Source organism: Salmo salar, chromosome 11 (genome assembly GCF_965601325.2).
Source record: "Salmo salar chromosome 11, fSalSal1, whole genome shotgun sequence".
NCBI classification, from domain to species: Eukaryota; Metazoa; Chordata; class Actinopteri; order Salmoniformes; family Salmonidae; genus Salmo; species Salmo salar.
Window position 1 is genome coordinate 110053678 of NC_138301.1, and position 21929 is coordinate 110075606.

At 43.0% G+C, this 21929-nt stretch overlaps 2 protein-coding genes across 3 annotated transcripts; one reads left to right on the forward strand and one right to left on the reverse strand.

Annotated features, from left to right (window-relative positions):
- Positions 1-468: 468 nt before the first annotated feature.
- On the reverse strand, positions 469-8683 carry rbm14a (RNA binding motif protein 14a). Its single transcript, XM_014129516.3, has 4 exons — positions 8599-8683; positions 7575-7944; positions 5902-6799; positions 469-5817 (listed from the first exon to the last, which is right to left on the reverse strand). Exons 2-4 carry the CDS (start codon positions 7930-7932, stop codon positions 5532-5534), a joined length of 1542 nt encoding a protein of 513 aa, XP_013984991.1. The 5' UTR covers positions 7933-7944; positions 8599-8683; the 3' UTR covers positions 469-5531.
- A 550-nt stretch (positions 8684-9233) lies between these two features.
- LOC106563703 (ras and Rab interactor 1) lies at positions 9234-21861 on the forward strand. Of its 2 annotated transcripts, XM_014129517.3 has the most exons (11): positions 9243-9516; positions 9623-9714; positions 15834-16028; positions 16260-16374; positions 16488-16560; positions 16651-16742; positions 17052-18098; positions 18226-18534; positions 18666-18797; positions 18893-19059; positions 20639-21861. In XM_014129517.3, exons 2-11 carry the CDS (start codon positions 9625-9627, stop codon positions 20951-20953), a joined length of 2535 nt encoding a protein of 844 aa, XP_013984992.1. In that variant the 5' UTR covers positions 9243-9516; positions 9623-9624; the 3' UTR covers positions 20954-21861. The 2 variants fall into 2 exon arrangements, with proteins under 2 accessions (XP_013984993.1, XP_013984992.1); XM_014129518.3 differs by lacking the exon at positions 9623-9714 and having other exon boundaries at positions 9234-9516.
- The last annotated feature ends 68 nt before the right edge of the window (positions 21862-21929 follow it).

Below are 21929 nucleotides of genomic sequence, written 5' to 3' on the forward strand. Positions count from 1 at the left end.
TAGGTTAGAGCTAGATGGTGCTCCCACCGCACGAAGTAGACTGAGCTCAAACCCCTGGTCAGTGGACACACGTAACAGCATCCCGTTACATATGACTGGCTTGACCTGGTACTATAAGTGACACTAAAAAGACTAGGCAGAACTAGTGGATTTGCATGTATGCCTCTTGCAGATGCATCGATCTAGAATGCAAGAGTTCTCATCGACAGATCAATATGGGTCACAAAAAAACATGTGTAAGAAATACATTCCAATCAAGTCCTCGATATGTCGCCAATTGTGACAGGTCTTGGTGGGCACTGCCACTAACCAGAGGTCGCAGGTTCAGGATATGTGAGAAATGATCAAAACCAATGTGAAAGGCTTTATGCCACATTCACATAATGCAGAGCATTGTGTCATACTTCTTAGTTCAGTAAACATGTCCCTTCATGCCCATAAAAAAGTAGGCTATCCAAAACAAATGAGTTGTTTCAATGTCATTTATTGAGACTTACAAAGAACAACGTGTCTTAATTGAAATGAATTTAACAGCTACAAATTAAAACAAAGTCTCAATTAAGCATCAGGTGATTCATTTATATATCTTTCAATAAATGGTTCTGCAATCAGCAACCTGTCTTTCATTTTCTGTAATGGACAAATAACAGTAATCTACAGATGTACAGTATTTTCCCTGATTTCTCATAAAGCTTGGTTTTAAATATACTTTTCAGTCCTAATCCACATGCGGTCAAACAAGTCTCTGTAAAAATGTTGTCAGGAATTCCAATGGACGAAAGATTGGGAAACTGGAGGAAAAACTGTTTAGTAGTGATATTAGTGCCAATTTGAAACTATAACGTGACAGATAGGTAAGGGAACTTTGATTGAAACCGTGCACGGTGTATCGTAGGCCGATAGTCCAGCTCTCATTCACTGAGGGAGGCCACTGAAGTCCTCAATAAACACAGCAATACAAACTTAACAAAAAAAAAAAATATGGTGGAATTTTGGTGTTTGGCTGCATTTACACAGGCAGCCCAATTTTGATCTTCTGCCCAATTATTGGCAAAAGATCTAATCTGATTGGTCAAAAGCCCAATTACTGGCAAAAGATCCGAATTGGGCTGCCTGCGTAAAAACAGCCTAATATATCTTAAATCAACCAGATGATTACATTAAGGTTCCCAATCAATGTTTGCAAATTGTAATCAGACAATTTAACAGGGTGATTGGGATATGTAGAATTTACTTAACTAGACAGGGAACGTAGAATACTGAATGTTGTCCTCTTGACATCCATATCTAACGCAGCTGTGGAATGTTCTCTAGGTGACGGTGTTGTAAGCCTGTAGATATACTGGTTATGGGATCAGAGTGAGAGGGTTGGCGTTGTGCTGCAGATTGAAGGGGGGGGGGGGGGGGGGGTAGGTGAATTTGAGCGGGGCAGTGGTGCATTGGTTACTCACCCAGCATGCGTGGGACAGAGGTCGATAGCCCTACCTCCCTCCCTCCGTTCATCTGGCCTTTTGCGTACCACTGCGTCCTTAGCCGTTCAAAGCACAGCTGGAACGCCTCAGTTTTGAGCGTGAATGCACATCTTGTCTCACTGGAAATACCTCAGAAAAATATGCCACAACACAAGCATACGCAACAACTCCAGCATTCCCCAATCTGATCACCCTCAATTACAATAACATAAGTTTCTTAAATCTGTTTTGAGTACAGGTTTAAAACACATCTGTGATTAATTGAAGATTCATTTAATGACATTATACAGTGTGATTCATTTCAATTTGGCAAAATGATTCCTTTAAAAACATCAATAGAATCAAAGAAAATAAGAAAAATCCATGACTACTGTTGATGGGGGTCGTCTAATTTCGGAAAGGAAGATGGCATCAGATAGAGCCATGACTGGACTATTTTACAGCCACATCTAACGTCAACCCAGATCAGTTGGGTCTGCAAAAGGCTAAATAGTGTATGTGCCTTGTGGAGATTACCCTTATCAACCATACTAGTAGCAGTACTACAACTACAATGAGGGGAGTGTGGCCTCACTAACCCACTGGACATGCCCAGACATTCAGGCCCTGGGTTCTTGTGAACTGGTTGTCTTGTGATAGTTTGTTGGGCTTCCAGCATCAGACCTCAAATAAATAATAAAATGGGGTGCCTCGTTGTGAAGGAAGAGGAGTGGGGTCAATGAGGGAAGTGTATGGTCGAAGTGCAGGCGTGGTCGGGGGCAGAGGGCTTTACCTTTGTGGGGACTGCGTCCACGGCATTGCGCGACTAATTTTCTTCCCCCGTCACACACAACATGGCGTCCAGGGACCCAGGAGCCATTTTAGCTGTAATAATTAGCGAGAAGGGAAAACGTAGCTGGAAGAGCAATAACAGTAACAATGTCATGCACTACAGTTTTAAAACAACACAGAAAGCCATATCAAGGAATATACGTGCAATAAGCAGGTGCATGTTATCATGGTAACCAGAAAGAATGAGATAACAATTTAAAATGTTCCTATCAGAAATGAAAACCAATCCATAACCAACTGTAGTCTACAGCTCACTTCTACATCCAAAAACTGTGACGCAGCAAGGCTACAAACATTTTTCATTCTAATGATAGGATTGCCTTCAACTGTTCTTCTGACACCCACAGCGACAAACTCTAACAAACATTGCCATGAGGTTTGTCGCATGTTCTGAGGTAGGTGTAATGAAGACCTAGGCTGAGACCAAGTGGTAGAGCCCAATTGAGAACAGTTTGAAATGATCTTGTCATAGTTCATAGGAATGGGATAATCAAGAATGTTTAAAGTGTTTCCCTTCAGACGTGAAAGGTTGAAATAATTTGTAAATCCTTTGAAAAAAAACATGGAAACGATTTAATATCATGTTTAATCGCATGTCTAATAATTAACCCGATATGGAAAACATTTCCTATTTTAAATTATAAAAAAATACAGCCGCATGTTTTATTCTCAAACCAAATCACTCCTACTTTTATTACTTAAGCTTGAGGCTTAAGGTTTTAATAGGTTACATACTGAATAATAGAAACCAATATGTCTCCATCAAACCTGGACAGCCTAATGGCTCCCTTTAAGATAACTAATGAATTTGATGGTCCAATTGAAGTAAATACGCTCACAGAATATTATGATCAGGATCGCACAGGAAGTTCACTTAAACCAAAAGAAAACAAAGAAAAGGAAAATGTTTGTCCTGTACACGGTCAAACCACACAATGTACTGTGTGTGAAAAGCCCACTAGTTTTTGTCCTTTGGAGAAAAGGTGAGGCCCAAAATGGCAGTTGATTACCCTCAGATCCTGAAAGGCATGCTTAAAGGAAGCCCTCTGCATGCACTTGCCACCAGCAGGGCTTTCCACATTTCCATTTAAACCAAACAGAGGTGAAACCAGTTAAGTCACTAGGCTAGAATTCATGGTATAATAATAGAAAGCATTCATGCATCACTGTCTGCAAATAAAAAAACGAGTTCCCCAGAAAATGCGAGTTTAAAGCTAGCCTGTCTAATCTTAAAGTGGTTTGCTTAGTTGGATTTCTATTTGATGCATTTGATCAGTTCCAACGGGAGGTCATGTGAGACGTGGGGAGGGACTACATTCCCAGAGAAAAGTGAGTTTTGCTTATCACTCCAGCAGAGACGTGTAATGTTGTTGCAGCAAAGCGCTCGGGTCTCTCTCCCAAAGCCCCAGACATTATGGAGAGAAAGTTTGATGACTGAGGTGTGAATGTGTATTCCTGTGATTGTTATAAAAAGTGAAGGCATCATGCTTAAATTGATCCCCTAGAATGTTTACAAGTGTCCACACATACAGTCACACTGGTCCTCATGTCCAAATTAGCCTATATGTAAAGATACTTTGCCCCTTGCTTTCCATATTTAAAAAAAAAAAAGCTCTAAAACCTATAACCATTTTATTAACCAAAGATCTACATACGCTGGAACATATCGGAACAGTGACTTTTCATATCAAGGTCTTCAATGAAGGCAATATAAATTTAAAAAACGAAATCTGGCCAATGGAAAAATTAAGCTCGAAACTATATACACAACATGGCCAAAAGTATGTGGACACATGCTCGTCAAACATCTTATTCCAAAATCATGGGTATTAATATGGAGTTGGTCCCCCCTTTGCTGCTATAACAGCCTCCACTGTTCTGGGAAGGATTTCCACTAGATGTTGCTTCTATTCAGCCACAAGACATTAGTGAGGTCTAGCACTGATGTTGGGCGATTAGGCCAACATCCCAAAGGGATGGGTTAAGGTCAGGGCTCTGTGCAGGCCAAGTTCTTCCACACAGATCTCGACAAACCATTACTGTATGGACCTCGCTTTGTCATGCTGAAACAGGAAAGGGCCTTCCCCAAACTTTTGCCACAAAGTTGGAAGCACAGAATCGTCTACAATGTCATTGTATGCTGTAGCATTAAGATGTCACTGGAACTAAGGGACCTAGCCGTGAAAAACAGCCCCAGACTATTATTCCTCCTCCACCATTTGAGTAGGTAGCGTTCTCCTGGCATCCGCCAAACCCAGATACGTCCGTCAGACTGCCAGATGGTGAAGCCTGATTCATCACTCCAGACGTGTTTCCACTGCTCCAGAGTCCAATGGCGGTGAGCTTTACACCACTCAAGCCAACGCTTGGAATTGCGCATGGTGATCTTAGGCTTGTGTGCGGCTGCTCGGTCATGGAAACTCATTTCATGAAGCTCCCGACAAACAGTTCTTGTGCTGATGTTGCTTCCAGAGGCAGTTTGGAACTCGGTAGTGAGTGTTGCAACCGAGGACAGATGATTTTTACGCGCTTCAGCACTCGGCGGTCCTATTCTGTGAGCTTGCGTGGACTACCACTTCGCGGCTGAGCCATTGTGCGCGCAATTTTATACACCTGTCCACAACGGTGTGGCTAAAATAGCTGACTCCACTAATTTGAAGGGCTGTCCATATACTTTTGGCCATGTAGTGTATGTGAACTAATGGCTAATTTGGATGAGCTAAAGTCACCTTGAGGACAGAGGCAAGGCTCTGATTTAAAAAAATGCATGGATCGATTTGGGTGCTTCCTTCATTGCTCAAAAATATACACATTTATTTTACACAATATATTTCAACTAGGCTTTTAACAAGGCACTCCTCTGGTATGGATTAATATTCTCGCATATTTGACAGTTTCTGGGACGGGGATGTGTAAGGAAGAGCTGTCATTACAGAGCCCCAGTACGCATCACAACCATACACTTCCTTAAAACCATAACGACTTCACAATACAGATTACTGCATTATGGGGCAGCGTTCTTATCAAAGCAAAACCAGGCATACTATAAAGTGAAAAATCAACTAGTCAGAATTGTGTTTAGAAAAGAGATGCAAAACAGGGGAATTATAAATGGGCAAACTTGCAGTGATGCACATTTGGACCACAACTACATCACTCAAAACCCACACATTCACACACACACACACACACACACACACACACACATTCACACTGCAATGTAAAGGGTTATCGGTGCTCTGGCATGTGGGAGTAGTCAGGGCGGCGGAGGAGGGGCTCCTTGTGTGATGGAGGCGGTTCATACGCTCTAGCTGGGGCGTAGGTAGCAGGCGCTTCCAGGTTGTGGGCCTCCGTCGGGGGCGGGGCCTGCATGGGCATCTGGTAGTTGGGCATTGTGGGGGGCATCTGGGTCGGGGCTGGAGGAGGGTAGCCATATTGGTACTGCTGGTACTGTTGTTGGTACTGCTGGTACTGTTGGTACTGCTGGACCTGCTGATAGTACTCTGCATAGCATCTGAAGTTGAGAAAAGAGAAAGGCTGTTGAACATGTTTGATCTGCTTCAAAATAACAAAACTGCCCCAAACGTGCATCATGTACCTGGCAATGGGGTCTCTATCAGCAGCCGGGTCCTCTGGTCGGCCGGGTGGCGTTGGGAGGAGGGCGCGGCGTTTGGGGCGTGGCTGGGGGAAGGGCTGGGGCACAGGGTCAGGCAGCAGTGGGGTGGAGCGGCGTACTGGGCTGCGGTCCCTGTCCCCTGACTTAGTCCCCATCTGCTGCTCAGCTAGAACCTGCTGGCCCTGCTGGAAGAAGCGGGCCCGTGCTGCCTCAAAGATGGCCTGGGCAGTGGGTTCTGCACCCCCCATGGAGCCATAGGCTGAGCTGGCGTTGTAGAGGGCCGAGGCTCCACCGTAGGCCGGGTTGACAGCAGCCTGGGCTGACGGTGCCTCTCCAGCTGTGGGGTCGTACTGGTTACTGTAGCCTTCTGCGTCCGGTGTGGCTGAATTCTGATAGCTGGCGGCCTGGTTGGCTATAGAGTCGTATACCTGATCCGCTACAGAGCCGTACACCTGGCTGGCGAGGGCACCGTAGACCGCAGGGCTCACTGGAGTACCATCTGTGGCGCTGGCTGCCGTCATGCCCTTTAGTGCAGCGTATGTGGGATCAAAGCTCGTTGTGTTGTAGACAGAGTTGTGCAAGCTCTGCTGCACCTGAAGAGGCAGACCTGCAGCTGCAGCAACGGCAGCAGCCAGTACAGCAGCCTGACTCTGGTGGTGCTCCATATGAGGGTTGATGGAGGGGCTTTCAGTGGCATAGTGACTCATGACGGGGGCCTTGGCTGTAGTTGTGGTGGGATTACTGGGCTGCACATTGGAGAGCTCCACAGAGAGCGGTCGGCCTTTGAAGGTGGTCCCATGGAGAGCCTCAATAGCCTGCACTGCATCCTCCTTCCGCTCCATGTGTACAAAGGCATAGCCCGCAGAGGAGGAGAGCCTCGCTGTAACCAAGCACAGGATGACAAGACAGTCAGCTAATGAAAGTAACCACTAACCATGTTTACCATCCAACCATTCTGATGAGTAAAGTACCGGTCTGATAAAACTCACCATAGGCCTGATGGAAACGGCAAAATTGTCTTAACTTCCCTAAATGTTGACAAAACACATTCGACAGGATTGTATAAAAGCTATTTTATGGTGAAATATAATGTGACAAACTGTGGTGGATATGCTTTTTTTTGCATAGTTGTTGCTAGAATAACCATCATATGGAAGTAAACTTGCACTCATGCTATGTTGTGCGGTCTTCCTACTACGAGGCGAAAAAAATTCAGTTTATTAACAGACAAAATAAGTTATGATGAACCTGATGAGCTTGATGCTTATTTCCAATACATTTCAAAAGGTCTTAATTTGGATGCTGGTGACAAAGTGATCAGTGCTTGGCTGTCAATTACATTTAATTGACCAATAAATATTATCTTCCTCTTAGCCATATTCTCATGTACCCTGTGTGTTGTATCTGCGAGCAATAGGCTAGAGTGCACGTTCCAAGACCACCATGGACAAATGTACTGTTTATCCGAAGAGTTTGTGCCAAAACCATTGACAGAGTTAAGATACAGAACAAAGTGTTTATATGCATGACGTCATTACACACAGTTTTGTATCCTCAACAGACCAATTTGATAAAAACACCCGTATCAGTATAATTTGAATACCGGTATTTGCTTAAAAATCTTTTGACAAGTGGATGGGGGGGTAGAGACTCACCTTTGACCTTATCACACTCCAGAACTTTCCCAAAGGTCTGAAAGAGCTCTTGCAGGTCCTCAGCAGAACACATGGCACTGAGGTTCCCCACAAACACCTTGGTGGAATGCATGGGCCTTCCGCGGGACTCTTCAACCACCAGGTTGCGGCCACGGAACTCCCGTCCATTCAGTTCTCTTATGGCTAGATCAGCAGCACCATCTCCCTGGAGATGGATGAAGGCAAACTGCCTGAGTACACTGCAGGTGACCACCTGTCCATATGGCGCAAAGAGCTGTGTCAGGTCCTCCTGAGAGGTGTCCAAAGCCAGGTTCCCCACAAAGAGCTTTATAGCTTCGTTCTTATCCGTTGACTCCATGGTTGGGTACACCTGGGGAAGGAGCAGGGTGTCAGTGACCTAGCTAGCTAATTTAAGTTTATATTTTAGCTGATGAAATAACTGTAAAGGGACGTCTAAGAAAAACCGCATGCAACCACTATAGGCAAATCATGAATATAGTAGTTTAATAAAACGTGACATGTAACTAAGAATAGTTTAACGCATAAAGCTAAAACTAGTCCATGGTCAACATTAGAAAACCTAGCTAGCAAGCTAACGTTAGTTTCCCCCTCCCTTCTCGAGTCGAGGTGGCATCAATTCGGTGATGCTTGGCAACACCCGATCGGGAAACACGAGATGTTCATATAGTTACACGAAATTGCTGTACTATACAAACATTAGTTGGTCGTGGTGTGATCAGATTTATTCTGGCTCGCTAGCTGGCTGGCTGGCTGGCTAGCTAGCTAGCTAAATGATCAATTCGGCGCGGATTAGAGTTAGTTTACTGGCTAGCTAAACTAGCCATTTTGCAGTGTTGAAAAATAATGTTCAGAAGCAGTTTAACTAATTACATCTATTTGCAACTATTTAGAGCATTATGCAAATGTTTATATCACACTGTGCATTCATAAAAGTTGCCGAGTTAAACTAAAATTACTAAAGTTTACACAGACAAAAAATAAGCACACTGTGCATCCATCTTACCTAACGCGGTGCAATATTTCCTATGACCACCTCCGGTTCCGCGCTTTGAGAGAGTGACGTATGATATTTTCAACAAATCACCAGAGCAGAACTCTGGTTACATGTAAACGTTCATGGTAGGCGGATTACACAATGTTGGCTACAGTCTTTTTCTACAATGTAAATGACCATGTTGTTTGAGTGACGTGTACAAGGCTACCACTGAGTGTTACAACCATAGTGATCCTTGTACTCGAATTCCTAATGTTACGCTTTCAACCATTACTTCTTGTTGTTGCATTTGCCTGGCCAGTGATGTCAATCCTTGTCTCTATAGTATCAAATTAAACAGACATTTACATTTCAATAAATAGGCTGTTGTATGTCTGTAAAATATGTTAATAATTGCAACCTAATTTGGTTGCAATGGTGGTGACCACTCGGAAGTTTAAAAATAATTGATGCAGATTAATTGTCTAGCCCTCCTTCACAAAGTACAGAATACAGATAGATTGTAATTGTTTTCTAGAGGTGAATTTCCCTTTCACAATACTGTATTTAGGGAATACATTGTAATTGTGTTTAAGAGGCGAAATTCCCTTTGAAAATACTGTATCAATTGAATTTCCGCAACGTGGTGACGGGCGCACGCGTATTTAACCTTGGTTCAGGTTTGTTTCTCCCAAGTGTGAATAGAAAATATAAGGAAGACAGCAGAGGAGTGCCAGGAACTTCTGAAGCACAGCTTCACAGAGATCTCTGCCTGGAGAGTCCCAGACAGACAACATGGCATATCCAGAGATCTAGGACTATTACATGTCTCTATACTTTTGAAGTTTTAATGGCATTCTGAAATTCAGGGATCAAGTGGGATTTACAGTAGGCTATTCAGAATAATCTCTGTCACATTTAAGGACGACAGGGGATCGGGAGATGAAGGTAAATTATGTCATGTTGCCATTTATTTGAAAGTGTAAAACGAGAAACAGTTGTGAATATTTGTATGATTAGTGAAATCACGAGACCTGGCACTCATTAACTGAAGGTATGCAAGAAGACCGCAGATCAAGGAGGTGCCGCGCACAGAGTGGTACAGACCGAGAAGCACGCAAGGCAAAAGATAAGACGTGGAAACAAGTATGTTGGAAGTCCATACAATGTCCACAAATAGGATGCTGTAATGTTATTATTTATACAAATTAAATACAAAATACATTTGTTCAATTTACTGAATGAAGTACCCTTTGATATCATGGTCAGTTATTACAATATAGTAAACTGTTATTTATGGAAGAAAAGAAAATCACCACTGGTTCCACAACATAAGAGCAAAATAACGCCATTAATTAACTCATTTTAAACTACTTGTTTGGCACTACACCTCATGTTATTCTAGCATTTCGCTACACCCTCAATAACATTTGGTAAACACGTGTATGTGACTAATAAAATTCGATTTTGATTTGATATTGTTTATTCAGATCCTGGCAGGTCATTACACCTTCATGTTATTCTAGTGATACTGTATATTCAGATCCTGGCAGGTCATTACACCTTCATGTTATTCTAGTGATACTGTATATTCAGATCCTGGCAGGTCATTACACCTTCATGTTATTCTAGTGATACTGTATATTCAGATCCTGGCAGGTCATTACACCTTCATGTTATTCTAGTGATACTGTATATTCAGATCCTGGCAGGTCATTACACCTTCATGTTATTCTAGTGATACTGTATATTCAGATCCTGGCAGGTCATTACACCTTCATGTTATTCTAGTGATACTGTATATTCAGATCCTGGCAGGTCATTACACCTTCATGTTATTCTAGTGATACTGTATATTCAGATCCTGGCAGGTCATTACACCTTCATGTTATTCTAGTGATACTGTATATTCAGATCCTGGCAGGTCATTACACCTTCATGTTATTCTAGTGATACTGTATATTCAGATCCTGGCAGGTCATTACACCTTCATGTTATTCTAGTGATACTGTATATTCAGATCCTGGCAGGTCATTACACCTTCATGTTATTCTAGTGATACTGTATATTCAGATCCTGGCAGGTCATTACACCTTCATGTTATTCTAGTGATACTGTATATTCAGATCCTGGCAGGTCATTACACCTTCATGTTATTCTAGTGATACTGTATATTCAGATCCTGGCAGGTCATTACACCTTCATGTTATTCTAGTGATACTGTATATTCAGATCCTGGCAGGTCATTACACCTTCATGTTATTCTAGTGATACTGTATATTCAGATCCTGGCAGGTCATTACACCTTCATGTTATTCTAGTGATACTGTATATTCAGATCCTGGCAGGTCATTACACCTTCATGTTATTCTAGTGATACTGTATATTCAGATCCTGGCAGGTCATTACACCTTCATGTTATTCTAGTGATACTGTATATTCAGATCCTGGCAGGTCATTACACCTTCATGTTATTCTAGTGATACTGTATATTCAGATCCTGGCAGGTCATTACACCTTCATGTTATTCTAGTGATACTGTATATTCAGATCCTGGCAGGTCATTACACCTTCATGTTATTCTAGTGATACTGTATATTCAGATCCTGGCAGGTCATTACACCTTCATGTTATTCTAGTGATACTGTATATACAGATCCTGGCAGGTCATTACACCTTCATGTTATTCTAGTGATACTGTATATTCAGATCCTGGCAGGTCATTACACCTTCATGTTATTCTAGTGATACTGTATATTCAGATCCTAGCAGGTCATTACACCTTCATGTTATTCTAGTGATACTGTATATTCAGATCCTGGCAGGTCATTACACCTTCATGTTATTCTAGTGATACTGTATATTCAGATCCTGGCAGGTCATTACACCTTCATGTTATTCTAGTGATACTGTATATTCAGATCCTGGCAGGTCATTACACCTTCATGTTATTCTAGTGATACTGTATATTCAGATCCTGGCAGGTCATTACACCTTCATGTTATTCTAGTGATACTGTATATTCAGATCCTGGCAGGTCATTACACCTTCATGTTATTCTAGTGATACTGTATATTCAGATCCTGGCAGGTCATTACACCTTCATGTTATTCTAGTGATACTGTATATTCAGATCCTGGCAGGTCATTACACCTTCATGTTATTCTAGTGATACTGTATATTCAGATCCTGGCAGGTCATTACACCTTCATGTTATTCTAGTGATACTGTATATTCAGATCCTGGCAGGTCATTACACCTTCATGTTATTCTAGTGATACTGTATATTCAGATCCTGGCAGGTCATTACACCTTCATGTTATTCTAGTGATACTGTATATTCCAGTCCTGGCAGGTCATTACACCTTCATGTTATTCTAGTGATACTGTATATTCAGATCCTGGCAGGTCATTACACCTTCATGTTATTCTAGTGATACTGTATATACAGATCCTAGCAGGTCATTACACCTTCATGTTATTCTAGTGATACTGTATATTCAGATCCTGGCAGGTCATTACACCTTCATGTTATTCTAGTGATACTGTATATTCAGATCCTGGCAGGTCATTACACCTTCATGTTATTCTAGTGATACTGTATATTCAGATCCTAGCAGGTCATTACACCTTCATGTTATTCTAGTGATACTGTATATTCAGATCCTGGCAGGTCATTACACCTTCATGTTATTCTAGTGATACTGTATATTCAGATCCTGGCAGGTCATTACACCTTCATGTTATTCTAGTGATACTGTATATTCAGATCCTAGCAGGTCATTACACCTTCATGTTATTCTAGTGATACTGTATATTCAGATCCTAGCAGGTCATTACACCTTCATGTTATTCTAGTGATACTGTATATTCCAGTCCTGGCAGGTCATTACACCTTCATGTTATTCTAGTGATACTGTATATTCAGATCCTGGCAGGTCATTACACCTTCATGTTATTCTAGTGATACTGTATATTCAGATCCTGGCAGGTCATTACACCTTCATGTTATTCTAGTGATACTGTATATTCAGATCCTGGCAGGTCATTACACCTTCATGTTATTCTAGTGATACTGTATATTCAGATCCTGGCAGGTCATTACACCTTCATGTTATTCTAGTGATACTGTATATTCAGATCCTGGCAGGTCATTACACCTTCATGTTATTCTAGTGATACTGTATATTCAGATCCTGGCAGGTCATTACACCTTCATGTTATTCTAGTGATACTGTATATTCAGATCCTAGCAGGTCATTACACCTTCATGTTATTCTAGTGATACTGTATATTCAGATCCTGGCAGGTCATTACACCTTCATGTTATTCTAGTGATACTGTATATTCAGATCCTGGCAGGTCATTACACCTTCATGTTATTCTAGTGATACTGTATATTCAGATCCTGGCAGGTCATTACACCTTCATGTTATTCTAGTGATACTGTATATTCAGATCCTGGCAGGTCATTACACCTTCATGTTATTCTAGTGATACTGTATATTCAGATCCTGGCAGGTCATTACACCTTCATGTTATTCTAGTGATACTGTATATACAGATCCTGGCAGGTCATTACACCTTCATGTTATTCTAGTGATACTGTATATTCAGATCCTGGCAGGTCATTACACCTTCATGTTATTCTAGTGATACTGTATATTCAGATCCTGGCAGGTCATTACACCTTCATGTTATTCTAGTGATACTGTATATTCAGATCCTGGCAGGTCATTACACCTTCATGTTATTCTAGTGATACTGTATATTCCAGTCCTGGCAGGTCATTACACCTTCATGTTATTCTAGTGATACTGTATATTCAGATCCTGGCAGGTCATTACACCTTCATGTTATTCTAGTGATACTGTATATTCAGATCCTGGCAGGTCATTACACCTTCATGTTATTCTAGTGATACTGTATATTCAGATCCTGGCAGGTCATTACACCTTCATGTTATTCTAGTGATACTGTATATTCAGATCCTGGCAGGTCATTACACCTTCATGTTATTCTAGTGATACTGTATATACAGATCCTGGCAGGTCATTACACCTTCATGTTATTCTAGTGATACTGTATATTCAGATCCTGGCAGGTCATTACACCTTCATGTTATTCTAGTGATACTGTATATTCAGATCCTGGCAGGTCATTACACCTTCATGTTATTCTAGTGATACTGTATATTCAGATCCTGGCAGGTCATTACACCTTCATGTTATTCTAGTGATACTGTATATTCAGATCCTGGCAGGTCATTACACCTTCATGTTATTCTAGTGATACTGTATATACAGATCCTGGCAGGTCATTACACCTTCATGTTATTCTAGTGATACTGTATATTCAGATCCTGGCAGGTCATTACACCTTCATGTTATTCTAGTGATACTGTATATTCAGATCCTAGCAGGTCATTACACCTTCATGTTATTCTAGTGATACTGTATATTCAGATCCTGGCAGGTCATTACACCTTCATGTTATTCTAGTGATACTGTATATTCAGATCCTGGCAGGTCATTACACCTTCATGTTATTCTAGTGATACTGTATATTCAGATCCTGGCAGGTCATTACACCTTCATGTTATTCTAGTGATACTGTATATTCAGATCCTGGCAGGTCATTACACCTTCATGTTATTCTAGTGATACTGTATATTCAGATCCTGGCAGGTCATTACACCTTCATGTTATTCTAGTGATACTGTATATTCAGATCCTGGCAGGTCATTACACCTTCATGTTATTCTAGTGATACTGTATATTCAGATCCTGGCAGGTCATTACACCTTCATGTTATTCTAGTGATACTGTATATTCAGATCCTAGCAGGTCATTACACCTTCATGTTATTCTAGTGATACTGTATATTCAGATCCTGGCAGGTCATTACACCTTCATGTTATTCTAGTGATACTGTATATTCAGATCCTAGCAGGTCATTACACCTTCATGTTATTCTAGTGATACTGTATATTCAGATCCTGGCAGGTCATTACACCTTCATGTTATTCTAGTGATACTGTATATTCAGATCCTGGCAGGTCATTACACCTTCATGTTATTCTAGTGATACTGTATATACAGATCCTGGCAGGTCATTACACCTTCATGTTATTCTAGTGATACTGTATATTCCAGTCCTGGCAGGTCATTACACCTTCATGTTATTCTAGTGATACTGTATATTCAGATCCTGGCAGGTCATTACACCTTCATGTTATTCTAGTGATACTGTATATTCAGATCCTAGCAGGTCATTACACCTTCATGTTATTCTAGTGATACTGTATATTCAGATCCTGGCAGGTCATTACACCTTCATGTTATTCTAGTGATACTGTATATTCAGATCCTGGCAGGTCATTACACCTTCATGTTATTCTAGTGATACTGTATATTCAGATCCTGGCAGGTCACAGTTGTTTTTTTGTCAGTTATACAATAGTCTCATTGGGTCAGTCGTATGAGGTTCAATAGCAGGCTTCAGAATAGGCTATTCATTCTGGACATGTTTTATTGCATTAAAAATATGAATACACATTTAAGCTACTGGTTTAAATTTTAGACCTGTACCTCTCAATTGTTTGCTGGGTTAGATTAGCATTTTCACACACTTCTCTGTAGGTTTGGAGAGTGTTTTCACCAAGTCTCACCAAGTCTAAACTTGCCAGGCTTCTATGGTGTTTTAGGCTGAGGGGCATATATACAGCAGCAGCCAATCCCTGGAAGGAAGTTGGAGGTGATAACAGCCTGTGCACATAACTACCTCTGTCAAAATATAGCCACACCTTCTCATATTCAAAGGGTTTAAAAAGCTAAGACAAAATTATACTTCAAGTTCACTGTTTAGGGTAGGATCCTTAGGATATGTGCACACACTAGAGCCACACACACTAAACACCCTCCCGTGTGGTGAGTCGTACTCAGTTGATGACATACTCAGTGAGATTACTCAGTGAGAGGAAGGAATAGGGTTTGGGAGTTTCCCAAAAGGACAGAGAAGTAGTGGTCAGCACAGAACCGAGAACATATGACATGATGCATGCTGGTGTTACCAGAACGGAACAGGAAGGGTACTGATTATGAAGCATTAGTCTGAGGAAGAGCAGAACCACAAAGAATGTGTATTCTCTTGCTGGTGTTTTACCTTCAATGGGAAGCATCATTGTGGCAACATAAAGCATAACCACATGGTGTACAGATACCATATAGTACCCGTGCTATATACTGTATGTCTCTGTTCCCCAGATGCAGGAGGACCCAGTGTATGATTTCCCTGAGCCGGTAGGGAAGCCGGTAGGAGAGAGGCGAGCTTGTACTCAGCGTAGCTCCCTGAAGAGCATCAGTGTGCTGGACCGTCTGCTTCTCACACACCCTGTCTGGCTGCAGCTGTCCATCAACTCTGCTACCGCTCTGCACATCCTACAGAGGGAGCCACCTGGGGTGAGACCAGTGGAGGCTGCTGACGGGAGGATGGCTCATAGTAATGGCTGCAATGGAGCAAATGAAATGGCATAATTTTGTTTGATGTATTTGATACCATTCCACCTATTCCACTCCAGCCATTACCACGAGCCTGTCCTCCCCAATTAAGGTGCCACCAACCTCCTGTGAGAGGGACGCACACCGCACACAAACCACAACCTAAGTTTGCATATATCTGTCTCTCTGCAGACCTTTCTAGTGCGCAGGTCCAACACCTCGCAGAAGAAAGTGCTGTGTGTCAGGCTTGCAGATGACTACCTCCCCTCCTTTTTCAAACAATTTGTCATCCAGGAATTGGACTCCAGTGAGTGTTGAAAGAGAAAGCCAGAGATGTTCCATATCCAGCCCGTTGCAGTGAACGATGAGGGTCTTACTAATGATCTTATCCTTGCTTCCCCATCTCCCTTCCATTCACAGCTTTCTCCTTGGAGAGAGCTGCTATCAGTTTCCCTGACCTCTGCAGGCTCATCGCCTTCTACTGTGTTAGCCGGTATGTTCTACATCACAGTAGAATAGGTTCAGGACCTTTAGACCAATCAGACCTGTCTATAAAACCTACTGTATGTGCTGTCTATTTCAGGGATGTGTTGCCCTTCCCCCTGGAGCTCCCTGAGGCCATAGTCAAGGCTTCATCCCACAAACAGCTGGAGTCCATCTCCCACATGGGAGTGGGTAGGTACCACAGAGTGGCTCAGAGGTCTGATGATCCACCAAGGTCTTGCCCATTGTTGAAATGCTAGCTGCCATTGTGTGCTGTACACAACTTCTCGACAACTCATCTCTAAGTTTCTTCCTAGGTTTCTGCCTTCTATGGAGTTTTTCATAACCACTGTGCTTCTGCCTCCGCGTTCCTTGCTCTTTGGGGTTTTAGGCTGGGTATCTATCTGTGACAACTGCTGATGGAAAAAGGACATTCGATTGATTGATCAAGGATAGCCTTGAAGAATAATGCTGACATAGTTTTGCTTCGTTTTCATTCAGAGTTCTGGAGCTCCCAGCTGAACTTCAGAGGTCCACGCAATGGGCCCCCACCAGTGGAGGAGGCACCACTGCCCCCTAGCCCCACCCCTGAGGATTGTGCCACACCCGAGGAGAGCCCCACCCTGTTTCAAGAGTTCTGCTCCATCCAAACACGCAGCCCCCGGGAGCTGAACTGTGGGGCAGCAGGCCAAGGGGCTCTCTGTTTCATCAACCCACTCTTCCTGCAGTTCCAGACTACACTGCACAGACGCCGCCACCAGTTCAAACGCAGCCTCAAGGTGCGTGTCTCCACTGAGAACTCTAGCCCCTTGTCCCCACCATTTGCTCCTCCCCCTCCCCCACCTCTGCTGGCCAAGAAAAAGAGCAAGAAGGTCCATCAGGCCAGTGGAGCAGTGGAGGCCAGAGTGGAGGGTGAGGGAGGGACAGCACCTGTCCAGGAGGATTCAGACTACTTGCAGCCATGCTTGGTTCTTCCAGTTCTTCCGAAAAAGACCAGGGTCACACCCACACTGTCTCCCACTGCAGAGGAGGATGACTACCATGTGCCCATAGGTCTCCTGCAGGGACTGGGCCAGGAGAAAGGAGGTGAGGGGGTGGATCTCTTGCTGGAGCAGAGATATGCTCCCTCCCTGAGTGAGCTGGACAGCAGCAGTTCCCTCAGCAGCTTGGAGGAGGCAGAGGAGAACTCAGAGAGACCTCCCCTCACCAGGGGAACAAGTAACCCCTCACCCCCATGCACCTCTCCCGCTCGTCAGCACGTCTCAGCCCTGCGCAAGCTTAGTGCAGCCTTTGTGTCGTCCTTTGTGCCTGAGAAGCGCGTGGCGAGGCTGGTGGAGGACCTGTCCCGTGACAAGACGACTGTGTTTGGTGTCCTGGTGCAGGACTTCCTCAGGCAGCAGCGCGAGGTGATCAAGCCTCAGTGCCAGAGATCTGGCATAGAGCTACTGCAGGGCATCCGTCTCTTCCTCTCCCAGGCCAAGACCTTCCTGCTGGACTGTGGAGACCTACAGCCCCCCATTGAGACCATGGTGCATGATGATGAGAAAGGTACAGCAGACATTAGTCAAATAAACTGTCAAAATATGCTCAGTCACTTTAAATACAACCAGTACTAGCATGTTTCCCTAGTGATGATGACATGTGACATTTTATGAATGTGCTTGTTTGTGTGCAGACCTGGTGCTGGAGAAAGCCATGTTCCGCTGTGTGCTGAAACCTTTGAAAGGACAGATAGATGGGACACTGCAAACTTTGCATGAGCGAGACAGCTCCACCCAAAGCATGGCAGAGAGCCTGGCTAAGGCCAGGGGAAAGACCCCGTTGGAGTGTTTTGGAGTGCGGGTGAGAGTGCCGGATGCTGCTGATGTGGAGAAGGTGCGGCAGAAGGTTGCTCTCATGAGGCGGGCCTACTCTCCCATTGACAAGGTTGTGCTGCTCCTGCAGGTGTGCAAGCTCATCTATAAAGCCATGAAGGACAATTCAGGTGAGGGCTTTTCTTTGAGTGAATGTGATAGAGAAATAAACATTACAGAACCAACAGCTGCTATCCCTACCATCGTTGGTCTTGTAATGTCTTGTGTCAACATGGTTGCTTTGTCTTGTCTCCATGAGCAGGCCAGGAGTTCGGTGCAGATGACTTCCTGCTAGCCCTGTCCTATGTCTTAGTACAGTGTAACATGCCTGAGCTGTCTGTGGAGGTGGAGTACATGATGGAACTGCTGGAGTCATCATGGCTCAAAGGGGAGGGTAAGGCTTTAAATGTGAAGTATTTATACTTTAAATGTGAAAATATTTTGAATAGTATGTGATGCCAAATAGCCATTTTGTAATGCTTGTACCAGGTGGGTACTACCTGACCAGTGTGTATGCCAGCCTGTGCCTGATCCAGAGCAAGCCTGAAGTAGTACCCTCCAGTGGGCTGACCCGCGAGGCCAGAGACTCTTTGAAAGACTGGAGCCGGCGCCGGAGCCTCCAGGCGCAAAGCCAGAAAAACTTACGACAGCAACTGGTACGGCTCAATTCATTGATTTATTAGCCCCAATAGTGTATAGCAGGGGTAGGCAACTATACTGAACAAAAATATAAATGCAACAAGCAAACAAATTCAAAGATTTTACTGAGTTACAGTTCATATAAAGAAATCAGTCAATCTAAATACATTTATTAGGCCCTAAACTATGGATTGCACATGACTGGGAACACAGATATGCATCTGTTGGTCACAGATACCTTAAAAAAAAGGTAGATACATGGATCAGAAAACCAGTCAGTATCTGGTGTGACCACCATTTGCCTCATGCAGCGCAACACATCTATCTCCTTCACATAGAGTTGATCAGGCTGTTGATTGTGGCCTGTGGAATTTTGTCCCACTCCTCTTCAATGGCTGTGCAAAGTTGCTGGATATTGGCAGGAACTGGAACACGCTGTCGTACCGTTGATCCAGAGCATCCCAAACATGCTCAATGGGTAACATGTCTGGTAAGTATGCAGGCAAATGGAAGAACAGGGACATTTTCAGCTTGCAGGAACTGTGTACAGATCCTTGCGACATGGAGCCGTGCTGAAACATGAGGTGATGACAGCAGATGAATGGCATGACAATGGGCCTTAGGATCTCGTCACGGTATCTCTGTGCATTCAAATTTCCATCGATAAAATGCAATTATGTTCATTGTCCGTAGCTTATGCCAGCCCATACCATAACCCCACCCACCATGGGGCATTCTGTTCACAACGTTGACATCAGCAAACCGCTCGCCCACACGATGCTATACACATGGTCTGCAGTTGTGAGGTTGGGTCTACGTACTACAACATTTTCTAAAACAATGTTGGAGGCAGTTTATGGGACATTCCTGCAGTCAGCATTCCAACTGCACGCTCCCTCAAAACTTAAGTCATCCCTGGCGACAAAATTGCACATTTTAGAGTGGCCTTTCATTGTCCCAACCCAAGGTGCACCTGTGTAATGATCATTCTGTTTAATCAGCTTCTTGATATTCCACACCTGTCAGGTAGATGCATTATCTTGGCAAAGGAGAAATGCTCACTAAAACGGATGTAAACACGTTTGTGCACAACATTTTAGAGAAATAAGCTTTTTGTAAGTATGGAACATTTCTGGGATCTTTTATTTCAGCTATGAAACCAACACTTTACATGGTGCGTTTATATTTTTGTTCCGTGTAGAATCAGCCACGGGATGATTTTTGTCAGCGGAACAGTTATAATTTGTACACTGCAAATTGACCACAACTAAGCTCAAAAAGAGATTCATTTGGCATATTTTCAAATACAAACTCATTTTTAGCTTAATTCCTTTTGACTTTACTGTCCTTTTTTTAAACCAAAAAACTGAAATATCCCTTTACCCCCTTGCAGGCTAATTTCTGCCTGTTGCCGACCCCCACTGTATAGAATCCCACATTTAGCAGTAATACTGAACAGAAATTAACACACACTCGTCATAACTAATAGATGAGGAATAATATGCCACGGTAGAATATCTCTGTACCCCAAAGCAACAGTAAGGAATGCTTGATACTGTTCTCCTGGGTACATACCTTCTTTTCATTCTATTGCAGAGGTGTGTCAGGGTTCTGTTTCAAGATGGAGAGAACAGCTGGATGAAAACCCTGCAGTGGAGGGCAGGAGTTAGTGAGGGGGCCCTGACCCAGCTCTGTGCTGCTAAATTTGGGGTGGACAACCCAGAACTGTTCAAACTGTACTGGCGGAGTGAGGGGGAGATCAAAGCCCTCCCAGCACAGGCCCAGATCCAGGACCTACAGGGCCAAGGCAGCAGTGGGACACCCCTCATATACCAGCAAGCCAACCAGGATGAACTCAAGGCTCGCAAACTAAATAGAGAGGAGGCGGTGGACTTTATGGGATTACCTTGAGAGGTCCACTTTGGTATCCACACATTATTGACCGATTTTCTTAAACCACTCAACTGCAAGAAATAATTGCTTTGTACTTTATTACTAAAGTATTTAACTGAACATTTTTCTGAATGGAGATTGCAGACCAGCCACCCTGTCCAACTTTTCAGATTACCAGACTCGCGCGGCAAATTGGATTGATCTCGCAAATCTAGTGCGAAGGCATTTTAGGAGCATTGCCTCTATAGCTAATACTGGACACGCATTCATTCTTCATCGCGCAGTCTTCCAAACTCCCGACTCCATTTAATGCCAAGATGTTTATATTTATTTGTGATTATACTTTTTATGATGTGTATCATACTTAGTTAGTCTTTGGTTGCGTGAACCTCGTAATGTTATGTGGAAAATACAACTAATGGGACGCAGAATTAAATGTCGATCACACTCGCACAAATGCGACGTTATTTTTCATATTTGCATTTAATTTCTTTCACGAGCAAATGCGAGTGAACTGCTGGCACTTTAGAGCCCACTGAATATCCATTTTATGTTCGCTAACGTTAGCTTGAAACAAATAGTGTTTACCTTTCCACAACACACGGAGTCGAAAAGGGATTTGTCCATGTTTACGTACAACTGACAGTCAACAAACAGAAAGGGCAGACACCGGGTAGCTACGTCCAATAATGATTTATTCATCTCCATGTCCGTTGACACAAACTCCGTACATGTCTGTGTTGCAGCTCGAGAATCGGGATGTTAGATTTACTCTGTGGATTTATGTTTTCTTAAAATGTAACAAAAACCAGGCCCTATTCATTTCTACGTACTTTTAACTCGGATATTGTACATGGACAATGGTGTCGTTGGTACGCAAAATGCAAAGTAATGAGAAATAAATGCAAAGGTCTGTATAAATTATATTCCAATGTGTACCAGTTTAGTATGCAGCTGATTACGCAAGTTATCTGAGATATTTTTCATAACAAAA

Bases quoted from the DNA above. Each gene is read 5' to 3' on its own strand.
- LOC106563703 (XM_014129517.3), top strand. From the start codon at position 9,625: ATGCAAGAAGACCGCAGATCAAGGAGGTGCCGCGCACAGAGTGGTACA. The intron at 16,743-17,051 runs GTAGGTACCACA...GTTTTCATTCAG, and splicing joins CATCTCCCACATGGGAGTGG to AGTTCTGGAGCTCCCAGCTG. The intron at 18,535-18,665 runs GTGAGGGCTTTT...CTCCATGAGCAG, and splicing joins AGCCATGAAGGACAATTCAG to GCCAGGAGTTCGGTGCAGAT.
- rbm14a (XM_014129516.3), bottom strand. From the start codon at position 7,932: ATGGAGTCAACGGATAAGAACGAAGCTATAAAGCTCTTTGTGGGGAAC. The intron at 6,800-7,574 runs GTGAGTCTCTAC...GCTTGGTTACAG, and splicing joins GGAGTGTGATAAGGTCAAAG to CGAGGCTCTCCTCCTCTGCG. The intron at 5,818-5,901 runs GTACATGATGCA...TCTCAACTTCAG, and splicing joins GATAGAGACCCCATTGCCAG to ATGCTATGCAGAGTACTATC.